Genomic DNA, 15615 nt, shown 5'->3' with positions numbered 1-15615 from the left:
ATATGTTACTATATTAAATAGACTCATAGATTAGACTTAGAAGGGACTTTACCATGATATTGGGGGAGAACAGACAGGAAGGAAAGAGAGAAGGAGGGAGGGAAAGAAGGAAAGAGGGAAGGAAGGAGAGAAGGAAGGAAGAAAAGAAAGAGGTACTGAAGGAAGGAAGAAGAGAAAGTACTAAGGAAAGAAAAAGGGAAGGAAAGGCAGGAAAGAGGTAAAGAAGGAAGGAAGGAAGGAGAAAGGGAAATAAAAAGTGAAAGAAGGAAGGAAACAGGGAGGGAACAAAGGAGACAAATGAAGAAGTAGAGAAAGGGGGAGGGAAGGAAGGAAAGAGAGAAGGAAGGATGAAACCAAAGAACGAAAGAAGGAATGAAAGAAAGAGGTAGAGAAGGAAGGAAGAAAGGCGAGAAAGGGGAAGAAAAGGGGGGGAGGAATAGGTAGGTATTCTTTCATAATAGTCCAGATGTCTACCTCTACTTCGAAAATTCTTACTATAGGCCACAGCAACGCGCGGCAGGGTACAGCTAGTAAGTAATATTTTTAAAACATCCTTCAGAAGTAGAAGTGGGATGGAGGGATTCACAAGTCATTACAATGCATATTTGGTCGTGTCAGGAGTGACTTGAGAAACTGCAAGTCGCTTCTGTTGTGAGAGAATTGGCCGTCTGCAAGGACATTGCCCAGGGGACGCCCGGATGATCTGATGTTTTATCATCCTTGTGGGAGGCTTCTCTCATGTCCCCGCATGAGGAGCTGGAGCTGATAGAGGGAGCTCATCCACCTCTCCCTGGATTCGAACCTGCAACCTGTCAGTCTTCAGTCCTGCCGGCACAGGGGTTTAACCCACTGTACCACCGGGGGCTCCACAATGCATATAAAACATTGAAAAACTTGCTTGTGTTTACAAAATGCAAATAATTGATATAAAACCATTATGTGACCTTAGGGTAAGAAGAAAAGATACAAAACACTCCTCAAGTTAAGCAATCATTTTATATAGAAAGAGTCCAGGACACCAATACACCACATATCTGAATGATATTGTGAACTCACTTCTACTCTTAAATGTAAATCCTTTCTTCAAAGTAAGGGTAGTACCTGTGTTTAACCACAGGATCAAAGAACTAAATTCAAATCTTCTGGGGTTTTTTTAAAATATAAAACAAATGTTCATTTTCAAGTGAATCTTCTTGTAAACAACTCTACATACCAACTTGTTACTTTCCCACACCCTTTAAAACATTTCACACAAAATACAGAATGGGGGACGCCTGGCTCGAGAGTAGTACGTGTGAAAAAGATCTTGGAGTCCTCGTGGACAGCAAGTTAAACATGAGCCAACAATGTCATGTGGCGGCAAAAAAAGCCAATGGGATTTTGGCCTACATCAATAGGAGCATAATGTCTAGATCTAGGGAAGTAATGCTACCCCTCTATTCTGCCTTGGTTAGACCACACCTGGAATATTGTGGCCAATTCTGGGCACCACAATTGAAGAGAGATATTGACAAGCTGTGTCCAGAGGAGGGCGACTAAAATGATCAAGGGTCTGGAGAACAAGCCCTATGAAGAGCAGCTTAAAGAGCTGGGCATGTTTAGCCTGAAGAAGAGAAGGCTGAGAGGAGACATGATAGCCATGTATAAATATGTGAGAGGAAGCAACAGGGAGGAGGGAGCAAGCTTGTTTTCTGCTTCCCTGGAGACTAGAACACGGAAAAATGGCTTCAAACTACAAGAAAGGAGATTTCATCTGAACATTAGGAAGAACTTCCTGACTGTGAGAGCTGTTCAGCATTGGAACTCTCTGCCCTGGAGTGTGGTGGAGGCTCCTTCTTTGGAGGCTTTTAAACAGAGGCTGGATGGCCATCTGTCAGGGGTGCTTTGAATGCAATATTCCTGCTTCTTGGCAGGGGTTTGGACTGGATGGCCCATGAGGTCTCTTCCAACTCTATGATTCTATGAATTGTTTACTTGTGTGCATTTATACATGGGCAGTATATTTTTCTATAAAAATAAGAAAAACTTGTTCAGTATGCACAGTTCAGCAGAATTTCATTCCTCACATTATAATAGAAGCTCTGCTTGCTCATCAACAAAATATTCTTGGCATTTCACTTACTTCTCATGTCTGATCATTAGTCATGATAAAAGCGGTAAGGTAAATCAAACCGTTATGGAACCAAGAAAATAGCAGTTACAAACACTTCAAAGAAACAGCCAAGTACCAAGAGATCAAGAAATCATTGCTTATTCTACTCAAGCTTTGGTGCTTATGTTACTTTTTTTTACTGTAATAGTTTGATGTTACAATGCCACCTCATGGTCATTAGGAAAATCAGGCAGAAGAAACTCACCACTTCATCACATTCATTAAATTCTACTGAGCCACCCACTTAAGAAATGGCAATCTACTGTGTTCATCACATGATATAGGCTTCAAATGTAGGATAGAGATATCTTGGAGTTTCTTAAGTGTTATAAAGGGTTATCTTTTCTGATAATTGCTAAGCTGGTTGGCAAATGACTTTCTTGTAAATTATCCACATAGAGATGGGCAAAATGGCCAGTTCTGTAATGTGATGTTTTCCCGCCTGTTCTCGACTTTAAAAATGAAACAATTATGCAATTTGTGCCCCTTTGAGAAAAAGCTCTGCCATTAACCAGGGCTAACCCTTCTAAGCTTCTAAGAATACACAGGATTTGGTGTATTTAATGTTGCCTAAATAACCATGACTGGAAATCTCATAAAAACATGGACTAGATAACCTCCCAACTATATGATAGTATTATTTAAAAGAATTGGTAAAGTATGTCAAAATCTGGACTATCTTTTTAGTTCTGACATGCAATTGATGTAGCTAAATACCATTAAGGCAGATTCAGAAACACCATTACTCTTTGATTTCAAATTGCAACACAGCAATAGCGGAAGATGATAACTTCTCACCTGTTTTGTTCTTCTAGCTTTGCTAATAGTTCCAATTCATCTGGGCTCAGGTTCTCAGAATCTGAAGTAGGAGAGCATGCAGGTATAGAGTGGACAGAAGAGAGTCCTTCATGGGAAGAAGAATCAGGGCTGATGGCTGGACTTGCCATCTCAGGCAATTTAAGAGTAACAGGGATGTTCATTTGAAATAAATCCTCAGATACAGCATTCAGAAAAAGTCAATGTATTACCTGAAAGAGGAAAACAGAGTTCTTAAAATAATAGTCAGTTGCCTTTTTTACATCCACCCTATCATTGATACCAACCTGGCAAAAATTCAAGTGAATGTGAAGACCTTTTCCAAGTTCCCGAGACACCAGGGTGGCTCGTAAGTTATAGAACCCCCTTCTTGGAGAGAATGAATAGATCCCCACACAAATTTAAGCATTTGTTTGAAACACATATGCTTCTTGCTAGCTTTCAGTGCAAAGTGACTGTTATTTGACTCTTCAGCTGGTTTATATTATATTTGTTGTAATTCTAAAAATACAAATAAGATTAAAGATTAACATTAATGTTGCCTCATTTTATTGTTAGTTGCTCTTTAGAGTGATATATAACGTGCCTTATATTCTACTACAAGCTTTTCAAAAGCATCTAATTGGCTTTTGTGGGAGCAGAATGTTGATAAACCTCTGGCCCAACCAAGCAGAGCTTGTGAGGAGCAGGCAGGCTGGCAGTGGGATATTCATTACGTTGTGAAATAGGCTTCAATGCCAGTTTTGTTTCCCTCATGCAATAAAGTTCTAAGATCTAGAGAAGAACTTTTAAGATGTAACAGTAGCTGCATATGAGAACTAGGTTGCTGTTCATTGATTTTTCTACATAGCATCTTGTGATCTCTCAGATTGCTAATGTACAACTGACATCCCTATCAATAGAATCAAACATGTTGCTCCAAAGCTAACAACAAATTCAGACTCAAGGACAAGTCCTTTTTATGAAAAACCTTCTAATGTTTTTGAAATAAAGAGGTCACAGTACTTTCCCTTAGCAAGCTAAGCTGGTTTATTAAACTCACAGGTCTTAATTAAGTTGCATTTAGCATAGAACCTAAAAGCTGTGTAAATATATCTGTCCCCAAAGAGTTTATTCAGTCACCCTCACCTCAGACTGTCATTACATTCCTTTTTAACATATTGGCTGGAATTCTGTATTGAAATTATGCATTTGTAACCTAGAGTTATGGATATGTAAGTGCTCCATATTCAGTAAGATTACATAGCATTACTGCAACTGAGAAATGTGAGTACATACAGTGAAGTTTATGGCACAGCAACGCATTAAAAATACTTGAACATCACAGTGGATGGCTCAGCAATTAAATTCAGCATCCAGAAATGCAATTCCATTGTGGGAATATTTAAGAAAGGAACACTAAAAGATCCGCCCTGAGGCTTGTGCCAGACAGAGGAAAAGCAAATAAATAAATAAATAAATAAAAATACCACAATTCTTTGTGGGCATACATTTATGCCATGCAAATGCAGTGTAAGATCTTGGCCATATAATTAAGCCACTCTTATTGTGAATACAGCATTGTACCACCAAATATCTATTGGATAATGTGCTTACTTACTATCCCATTACAGAATATAGAATGTGCATTCAATGGCAACTAAGCTATGGTTCTGGCTATTCCATAACCCCAATGAATCTACTAGTAAATAGAAGGCGAGGACACACTGTTACATACCAACCAAGTATGAGCAACTGTTATTCTTGCAAAACACATGTCTAACAGTGAATTAAATACAACCGTTGTATAACTGCACACTAGAAGGAGTTTAAGCATGTCTTCTACTACTATTGTTAATATGACTACATATAGAATACTGCATACAGTCTTGCTGGGAACATCTCAAAAAGCATATCACAGAATCATGTTTAAATGTCGTATTATCTTATGGTGAATTTGTCCTATTGTATTTTATACTTAGTCATATGCATTCGATTTATGATTTGGTTTATGTATGTAAGGCACTGAATTTTATTATTTTTTGTAAACCGCTTTGAGTTCCCCCAGGGGTGAGAAAAGCAGTATATAAATACTGTAAATAAATAGATAAATAAGGTATTGAGAAAAACAATTAAAGTGATTATGACAGTAAACTTCTGATGAAAGGAAAGAAATAGAGCCTTTTTAAGTTTCGGAAAATAGAGACATACAGTGGATGTAGCTGAGGCATACAAAATTATGAAAGTCACATTGAGTGCCTTCTTTTGGCAGAAAGACAAGATATATATTTAATGGGGGGAAAACTCATGGTGTAGAAAAAATAGAGAAAAAGTTACTCCCTATTTCATATTACAGTAGAGTCTCACTTATCCCACGTAAACGGGCCAGCAGAACGTTGGATAAGTAAAAATGTTGGCGAATAAGGAGGGATTAAGGAAAAGCCTATTAAACATCAAATTATATTGTGATTTTACAAATTAAGCACCAAAACATCATGTTTTACAACAAATCGACAGAAAAAGCAGTTCAATACATGGTAACGTTATGTAGTAATTACTGTATTTACGAATTTAGCACCGAAACATCACAATGTCTTAAAACAGCTGTGGATCCGAACAGGAGGCAGACTGTGTTGGATAATACAAAATGTTGGATGACCGAAAGTTGGATAAACAATACTCTACTGTAGTAGATTTTTTAACTGAAACTGCTTGGTTCTTTGTTTGTTTTTATTATTATTATTTGTGAACTATCCTGAGAATTTTGTTATAAGGCATTATGTAAATTGCTAAAATAAATAAATCTTTGTCACCCAGTATTATCTACCAAACAAATCCAACTTTTTCACATTCATTCATACAATGGGACTCCACTTTCTTCTCCTCCCCTTGCTCTCACAGTTGAAGAGAGTAAATCATATCCCTTTTTATTAGTGATAGAAGTTTTCTATAGATGGGAGACAGTAATTGGATAAAATGCACTCCCTGAAGCCTCAGGAACAGCAGAAAGAAAATACTCCTTCACAAAACGTGAGTTTTGGAATTCATTGCCACAAAATGTAGTACTTCTCAGGTTAGCAATGGTTTAATGGTTTAAACAAAAATCATTTCTCAGTGGGTTTATAGAACTTCCATATTCAGAAGTAACATGTCATCAAATATCAAATGCAGGGAAACAATAGCTGGAGAGTGCTAGTGTCTTGTACAGCATCTTTGTTGGCTTCCTAGAAGCAGACCACTGATCACTCAAGGGTAAGTAAGAATCTGGATTTAATGGACCTTTAATCTGATCAAACAAGACTCTTGAGTTATATTAGTTCTCTCCCCCCCCCCCCAAGCACTCATATTTGGATCTTGGAGAATTACTTTTTATCAAACAACTGAATTGAAAGCACTTATCACAATTCAGTGAAAATATAAAAATGAAGTTGAAAACAGAACAAAATGTGCCATAGTTCTATTTCTTGCCTAGTTCTTACTGCTTCCGATTCTTTTCCTTCTTTCTCAAAGAAGGTGTCTTGGTGTGCATTTAACAAAAAGTGTACCAGAGGTCAACCTCACTCACTCCTTTCTCTTCTATCCACCTGTAAGTGTCACACTTGAAGCAAAATTATACACTCCTCTCTTACTTTGGATTCACTGTTCTGAAGTACATGGGGTCAAGTGACATCATTTTTGCTCTAGGTGTAAGTGTGTGCATGTGTACAGAAGTAGCATAGATGTTAAACCTTCAATTGTTTTTTTAAAGAAAAGAACAGCAAGATCTTAGCTAATATGGTGTGTAATTAAAGTGATCTGAACTAACACTACATAGGTGGCTATGTAGAAAGAAATCATTTTAAGAAAATCTATAGTGTTTCCATATACCTAGTTGCTACAAGGGATGGTTTGATAATTAACTGCTGGCAATTAAGAATTGGCAACTGTGTATTTAAAAAATACACACAAAGACAAAAGCTTACTGTGTTCTTGCTAACTTGGAATCAATTATACTTTTATCACGAAATTGTTGTATAGCTACATTACCCCCCCCCCCGAACAAAAAAGATTCATAGTACATCAAGAGACTTCAAGCAAATATGATTTATTTTATTTTCTTATTAAAACTTTTTCTGTGGATCAAGAGTTGCGAAATGCTAAAGTGCTAGAACAGGCATGGGCAAACTTTGGCCCTCTAGGTATTTTGGATTTCATCTCCCACAATTGTGGAAGTTGAAGTCCAAAACACCTGGAGGGTTAAAGTTTGCCCATGCCTGTGCCAGAGGCTCTGGAATGGATCTAGCAGCAGATGTACCCTACAAACTATCAAATTTAACCTTTTAATAAAATGTATCCATTTTATGATTTTTGTATAACTTGTACAGTTTATATACCATGTCAATTCCTAAAAGTATAAACTATATCGAATGAAATGTATCAAAATGTATCTAGGAGGCGTGCTCTCAGCTTACATAATCCCTTGGGAAAGGAAATCACAGCCAGGGTCCCTCTATCTCCCAAGCCAAGTAACTATAAAAACCTTTGTGTGTGTATGTGTGTGTGTGTGTGTGTATCCTCTTTGTCACCAGGGTAAGCTCTGGATGTTTGTTCATTCAGCTTGAGGCTGAGGGTCTGCCACTCCCATGGAAGAGGGGACTCAACAAAAATGAATACATTAACTCTCTATACAAGCAGCTAAGTCTCTAATTGACTGGAATCATCATCTTTGTCTCACACGGAACTGGACACTTGCATTAATCAGGGACTCATCAGCATACCCACATCACCATTTCCTCATGGACTGCGTCCTCCCAGAGGGTGTCTCTCCAATGGATTGGTTAATTGAATGAACCAACCACCAGTTGATGTTCCTCCCACCAGGGGAATCTCCTCCTTCAGGCTGTGACTTCAAGGGAACCCCTGGCCAATCCGGGTGCAGGTCCTTGCCTGCCTCTCTTTCCAGGGGAGGGAGTCTGAATAGCTGTCAGAACTGTATAAGATGTCTTGTATTTTTCTGTGAATTTATGCTTGTATCTTTTGAAGAAAATTGCTTGTACTTGCATCCTTTTTGGCCAAACTGTAATAAACCTTTTAGCCAAATTGTAATAAGCATCAAGATCAGGAATCTGCTTTGGATTCCATTATGAGAGAAAGGCAACATAAAGTATAAACTATACATAAAGTATAAACTAGTTAGCATCTCTACATTTTAGATCAAGGGCAGGCAACTGTAGAAGACAAGGGACTGTATTAACCCTCTAAGACACCTTGGAGGACATCGTCACTCCACTTCATTTGCTCCAGCAAAGAAATGCACAAAACACTAAAACTAATGTATTTTGCATACAATGCCCTAACTGCACTTGTAAATAGCAACTTGCCCAGATACTCCGGAGCTATAAAACAGCACCTCAAGGGAAAGGAAACTTTAAAATATTTGAAGTAATAGTATTGTTCTATGTAACAAGGCATGTTTGTGCTGAGATAGATGACCTACACAGATGGTGCAATAAGGCAGCTTTGCAAAGGCAACAGCAGTGAATTACACAAATGGCAATCATTTTACTTTAGTATTTTTCCCCACTCAACTTCTGAAAACCACAACAGAAGAATGTTTACAGTAAGGGCTACAGGAAAAGAAATTTAAGTCTAAAGTTTGCCTAAAAGACAGACTGAATATGTAAAACCGAATATTATTTTCACACAATCTTTACTGTTTAATATCTATTATCTTTCTATTGGTAGGCAGGTGGGGAACAGAAAATAGGAGGGAAAGCTGGGAGCAGGGAGGAGGAAGGGTGAGGAAGGAACTGCGGAGACCCTCAGTATGCTTCACGGAGCTCTTGGGACTCTGCAGAGCACTTTTTGAGAACTGCTGGCTAAAACAATCAAAACAATTGCAAACTGACCTAATATATCATATTAACGCCTAATAGCAAAGACATTTTAAAATATAGTTCACTACTCCTTTTAAGTCCAACATATTAAGAAGAAGGAGAAACAAAATATTATCAAACTACTGCATTGAATGCTATCCATTTGCATATCATTTCACTCTGTTACAGCTATGTTTTGAACAGATAGCAGTGACAAATATGAAAGATTTGTTCATGAGCTGCTATGAAAGACTTCTGCACCTAAAGAAGACTGGCCTCTGATTTGAATTCATTTTTAGAGTAGACAATTGCTTAAAATTGCATGTCTATGCTGTATAACATAGCCGAAAGCAAGGAGGAGCTGAGGAGCCTTCTAATCAAGGTGAAAGAAGAAAGTGCAAAAGCTGGGTTGTAGTTAAAAAAAAACAAAACAAGATTGTGGCAACAAGAATGATTGACAACTGAGAAATAGAGGGAGAAAACATGGAGGCAGTGACAGACTTTGTATTTCTAGGTGCAAAGATTACTGCAGACACAGACTGCAGCAAGGAAATCAGGAGACGCTTACTTATTGGGAGGAGAGCAATGTCCAATCTCGATAAAATAGTGAAGAGTAGAGACATCACACTGGCAACAAAGATCCGCATAGTTAAAGCAATGGTATTCCCCGTAGTAACCTATGGGTGTGAGACCTGGATCATAGGGAAGGCTGAGCGAAGGAAGATAGATGCTTTTGAACTGTGGTGCTGGAGGAAAGTTCTGAGAGTGCCTTGGATAGCGAGAAGATCCAACCAGTCCATACTTCAGGAAATAAAGCCCGACTGCTCATTGGAGGGAAGGAAATTAGGGACAAAGTTGAAGTACTTTAGCTACATCATGAGGAGACAGGAAAGCTTAGTGAAGACAATTATGACTTTGATATAGAAAAGAATAAAGACAAGCTACTCTTCCACATGGCTACAGCAGCGAGAATTGTCCTCGCTATAAAATGGAAGGTTAAAGAGGCTTCAACCTTAGAAGAATGGATGCTCAAGTTACTAGATATAATGAATATGGATTATCTAACCCAATACTGAAAACCAAACAGAATATTGACTCAGCCAAAACAGACTGGACTTTAGTCAAAAACTTTTTTTCCCAACACTAACTAGATACATGCCGACAGAGAGGAAGCTCTGATAAATCAGCAACTATTAACACTGCTATAAGGGGGGAAAATCATTAACATAAAATATTAACCCTCCCCGCACTCAACCCACAATACCTATCCCTCTACACCACTTCTTCTTCTTCTTCTTCTTCTTCTTCTTCTTCTTCTTCTTCTTCTTCTTCTTCTTCATGCCTATTTTCCCTTCTCCCCCTCCCTAAGCCCCCATATATCCTTTTATGACAATTAACCCTTTGGATGTACCCTTTAAAACACTCAATAAAAATTATTTTTTTAAAAAAGAAGTACTTTGGCCACATCATGAGGAGACAGGAAAGCTTAGAGAAGACAATTATGCTGGTGAAAATGGAAGGAAAAAGGAAGAGTGGCCGGCCAAGGGCAAGATGGATGGATGGCATCGTTGAAATGACTGGCTTGACTCTGAAGGAGCTGAGGGACGTGACGGCCAACAGGGAGCTCTGGCATGGGCTGATCCATGAGATCACAAAGAGTCGGAAATGACTGAATGAATGAACAACAACAATGCTGTGTAACAGCGCAACAGACTAACTCTGCAACTCCCTAGAAAATATTTTATATTAGTTACTACACAAAAAGTAATCACTAGCAGTACTGTATTTTCAATTGCAAGTAATTGCCCAATGACTTTAAGAAGTTTCTCCTAAACTTATAAAAATTTCCAAAGCAAAATGAATGATTTGAGTTTAAGTATTTCCCCTTTACCTTTTTTAAATGGCAGTAGATTAAAATAAATAGAACCACGTTCTTCACCTATTCAACTAGTACTGCAGACCAATAAGACTTTCCTTGAGTCTACCCAAGTCAGCATACAGTAAAGTATGGTAGACACACCTCTACTGCAGCCCCCCTCCCAGACTTTTTAAGCAGAGGGCTGGTTTGCGGTCCCACAAACTTTTGGGGGGGGGGGGCAGACTATAGTTTGAAACAACATGAACAAATTCCTATGCACACTGCACATATCTTATTTGTAACCTTAAAAAACCCAACCATGAAAGAACAATACAATATTTTAAATGAAGAACAATATTAACAAACATAAACTTCCCACTATTTCAATGGGAAGTGAGAGGCTGCATTTGGTTGACAAGATAGTCAAGTTAATTAGGATTGCCATTGTATACCTTCCAGTCATTTCAGATATAGGTCGAACCAGGTAAATGACCTTGGAGGGCCACATTTGGCCCATGGGCTTTAGTTTGGGGACCCTTGTTTTATTGGAGGGAAAATGGGTAATCAGAACAAAGAACTCTAAACAGTCCTTTTCATCTCCAAAGTCTATTGTCTAAAAGTATTAACTCACTCAAAATCTTTCAAGTAGGAAACTATTCTACAGATAAGTATTAGTAACAATGAATTGTACCAAAAATCAGTCTGTAAATCTTACGTCTGTCCATATCAATGTAACAGACCTAGGAGTACAAGAGGATTCGAAATGATGAGAATAAAAGATTGGTATTGTCACCACATTCCATTCTGTCAAATGGTTAGCTGCCCTCATTCTCACAGAACTGAACGCTCCATGAATGTCAAAATGATAGTTGAAAAAGCTCTTAAGCTTCTAAAACGATTCTATATTCCAGGTTTACCACAGTTCACAGAAGAAATCACTTTCAATTGTCAGTTGAGTTATGACATGATTTCAGATTGCTGACATCAAGAGTGAAGACATTACATATTAAGTCTTAGCTGAGATTCCAAGAAAATCATTCATTTTTAACTGTAGAAACTAGAAATGACTCTTTGCCACCAAATGTTCAACTCTAGCTGAGGTACAGCTACAGCTATGAACCTATATACTCAGGTAGAGTTATGGCTGTAAACATATATACTTATACAGTAGAACAGAAGCCAGAAAAAAACAATTCAAGAGTTAGCGCTACCAAGGCAAAATGTTTTTTCAACTCTACATTGGTACTTTGGATATTTTCGGTGACAAGAGTTCTGACAGTTACAGCCAAGAGCTACTTAATAACTATGATAGCCAATTGAGATTTTTGTGTGCACATACACTCTTTTTTCAAGGCATTCAACAACAGTTGGCATGCATGCATACATTAATTCTTCCCTCTTCTGGAGATACTGTTTGGAAACAGTTCCCTCATTGTTTAGGCTGCAATACTGGACTTCAACTAGAACTAAAAACAACTAATAATATTAGAAAGCTTCCCACTGGTACTCAATGGTATGCAGGGTTATGGAACAGCAGTTCTTTATTTTGTCTTCAATTAATACAAATATAAAGATCCTGGATATATATGTTTTAAAATCCACAATTTCCAATTTCTGCTGCCCAGCTTTTAAGAAGCTAATATGAATACATGGTTATTTCAAGCTATTTTCTCTTCCAGATTCAGACTACAGCAGATAAACTTCACAAGGCTGCCTATTTTGTACAGATTGTGTAAACATTAATACTAAATCTAAATGTATATCACAATCTTTCAATGAAGGACAGATATCTGGATGGTGATGCATTGTATTAAAACTGTATTAAGAAAAGCAAGTACCTTAGATTACTATCCTACTTACTAAAATCCAACAGAAATGAACATAATAAAAACCTTTCAGTTGTTACCAACTGGACAATGGCAACATGACTGAATTCAAAGATTTGGAATTATGATACTCTCTAAATTTGCACTGAACATTAAGACAATGGATGCCTCATCTGTTCATGAACAGAAAAGGCCTCCTCATTTTCTGACTATAGTGGAAATATGGTAACAAGGGGCTGTACACAGATTAATTCCTCAAGCCAAGTGCATCCCTATCCCTGAAGTATAACCTTTCTCCAAAGTAAGGACAACACTAACTACCACAGTAAAGGAAGGTGGTGTGATCCAATTGATGTTGAGCATGGCCATGAGCAAATAATGTAAGAACAGTCTTGAGGAGGATTAGACTGAAGGCCTATGCAGCCCAACGTTCTGTTCATCCAGTGGTCAACCAGGTGACTATGGGGAAAGGATGACAAAAACACAACAGCACGCTCCTGTTCTCTTCCCCAGCATCTTGTATGAAGTGGCATTGTTGTTGCTGTGTACCTTCAGGTCATTTCCAACTTACAATGATCCTATACTGAAGCTATGACTGGCTTTTGCTTGGCAAGATTTGTCTTCCTCTGAGGCTGAGTGTGTGATTTGACCAAAGTCACCGAGTGGGTGTCCATGGCTAAGTGGGGATTCAAATCCTGGTCTTCAGAACTTAAGGGCATCCATAATGTAGAATTAATATAGTTTGACACTACTTTGATTGCCATGGCTCAATACTATGGAATCACAGAAGTTGTCGTTTTAAAAGATCTTCAGCTTCTTCTGTCAAAATGTGAGTGCCTCACCAAACTACAGCTCCCAGGAACCCATAGGTTTTTTTTTTATCATGTCAGAAGTGACTTGAGAGTAAACTGCAAGTCGCTTCTGGTGTGAGAGAATTGGCCGTCTGCAAAGACGTTGCCCAGGGGATGCCCAGATGTTTTATCATCCTGTGGGAGACTTCTCTCATGTCCCCATATAAGAAGCTGGAACTGACTGATGGGAGCTCACACTGTCTTGCAAATTTGAACCTCTGACCTTCAGGTCAGTAGTTCAGCCAGCACAAGGGTTTAACCCAGTGGTTCTCAACCTGTGGGGCCCCCAGATGTTTTGGTCTTCAACTCCCAGAAATCCTAACAGCTGGTAAACTGTCTGGGATTTCTGGGAGTTAGAATCATAGAGTTGGAAGAGACCTCATGGGCCATCCAGTCCAACTCCCTGCCAAGAAGCAGGAAAATTGCACTCAAAGCACCCCCGACAGATGGCCATCCAGTCTCTGTTTAAAAGCCTCCAAAGAAGGAGCCAAAACACCTGGGGGCCCACAAGTTGAGAACCACTGGTTTAACCCACTGCGCCACTGCTGTTCCCGCACTCATAGTGTTGAGCCATGGCAGTTAAAGTGGTGTCACATTAAATCTACAGTGTAGATGCACCCACAGTCCAACACCCAAAGCATTACCTCATGCTGGCTCCAATACTGGGCACAACAACACAACCATCACAACTGCCAGTGATTATTCACTGGTCTTATCTGTCAGAGGAAACAGGGTTCAAATCTCACATCAGCTGCACATATACTAGTGAGCTCCCATTTTCGGTTTTAGTGCCGGGCTTAAAAAATCTGCACACCGAATGACACGCAGAGATTGATAACATAAACAAAGAGGACAGAACAACACCTTCTGTCTACGCAATAAATGGCTAACCAGTGAGCTGCCTTGGGGAAAGCAGTCATAAACCACTCCTTAGTTGGCAAGGGGCAAGAAAGGACAAGCCGTGAACGATTTCAGGGGAATGAGCACAGGCTGTGGCACACCTTCACAGTTTGGGAAGGAAGCCCTGTCAGTGTCCATTCCCAGTGAAGGAAGGAGGAGAAGAGAAGGACCATCCCTTTCCCCTGGAAGGGGGCAGGGAGGATAGAGCCCCTAAGGATTTATGCCCCCCTAAACCCCCACAAACACCCTACCTCCCTCCCCACACACACACACACAACCATAGAGAGAGGCTGCAAGGGTGGAGAGGCTCTGAACTTGGCTGCCTCCTCAGACTTCGCGGGAGGAGAGGGGGGGGGCAGGAGGAGGAGGACTTTCTCTGAGGGAAGGAAGCCCTGAGGGGAGCGCTCCACACACCCTGCATATCTGGAAAGGCTTGGCTGGCGAGGGGGGCTCATTGGGGAGGCCTCCAGGCGCGGGGAATGGGCCGGGGGCCTCCCGAGGCTGCTCCTACCTGGGCGGCCATGTCAGGTCCCTTTCCTCAGGGAGGCGGGGGTCCCAAGCCTCCGGGCCCGGCCTCCTCGGAGAGCAGCACATGCAGCGCGGCGGAGGGAGCCACGCCGGGAGCCGCAGTGGCCATGGAGGGCGAGGAGGAGACGCTGAGGGAGGAGGCGGCGGAGGCGGCGAAGGAGGCCCGCTGCCAACCGCCAACCAAGCCCCCCCTCCCCTCCTCTCCCCTCCTTTTCCTCCCCCCTCCCGCGGCAATCCCAATCCACCGCCTGACAGCCTGGCTGACTGACTGGCAGCACGAGGCCCCGCCCACTCGTCCCCACCCTTCGCCTCGACGGGCCAATCCGCTCCGGGCATTCTTCGCAAGGAGCCCGCCTACCTCGCCACACCCTCCAATCGGAAGCCAGCTTTCCGCCAAGGCACCGGATCCCCCAGCACTCCGCAGAAAGAGAGGGAAGAAAGCGGGCCGCGGCTGCCACCGCGAGAGAGGAAGGAAACCGCGGCGGCTGTGGTGGTGGTGGGGGGCGGGAATATCAAGCCCGGTCCAATCAGGCTCCTGGCCAATAGCGAGCCGGGAAGAGGCTGACAGGCAGCGCGTCGCCTCTCCTTGAGTTTCAAGAGCCGAATGCGGGGCGAGGGCTCCAGGGAGGCATCCTCTCAAGGGCTCCGGGGATTGGCGGCCGGCTTGGACGGAGCAGTCATCGCGGAGAGATATAGGGCAAGGGAAGAGAAGGGGAGGCCTCCGGAGAGCCATCATTCGGCCTGCGGGCCAATTCATGAGCATTTAGCAAGCCTTTGCGGGGCTCTCCCTGAGTGACAGGACGGGGAGCCAATGGAACGAAACAAGGGCAGCTCTCCTTGGTGCTCCCAT

The 15615-nt window shown here is 41.0% G+C and overlaps 1 protein-coding gene across 6 annotated transcripts in view; it reads right to left on the bottom strand.

Annotated features, from left to right (window-relative positions):
* Positions 1-15229, bottom strand: part of EVI5L (ecotropic viral integration site 5 like) — a 66112-nt gene extending 50883 nt beyond the window's left edge. For 5 of the 6 annotated variants that reach the window (XM_060764906.2, XM_060764908.2, XM_067463756.1 and 2 more), the window contains exons 1-2: positions 14749-14974; positions 2951-3180 (exon numbers count right to left, since the gene is read on the bottom strand). In XM_060764906.2, the coding sequence (XP_060620889.1) occupies positions 2951-3132 (182 nt within the window). In that variant the 5' untranslated portion in view covers positions 3133-3180; positions 14749-14974. Of the gene's footprint in view, positions 1-2950; positions 3181-14748; positions 14975-15123 lie in introns of those variants that run through there. The other variant, XM_060764907.2, reaches the window with a different exon arrangement.
* Positions 15230-15615: the final 386 nt, after the last annotated feature.

Source organism: Anolis sagrei, chromosome 2, assembly GCF_037176765.1.
Source record: "Anolis sagrei isolate rAnoSag1 chromosome 2, rAnoSag1.mat, whole genome shotgun sequence".
Classification (NCBI taxonomy): Eukaryota; Metazoa; Chordata; class Lepidosauria; order Squamata; family Dactyloidae; genus Anolis; species Anolis sagrei.
Note: the sequence above shows the minus strand (reverse complement) of the source record. Positions and strands in the feature narration are given on the sequence as shown.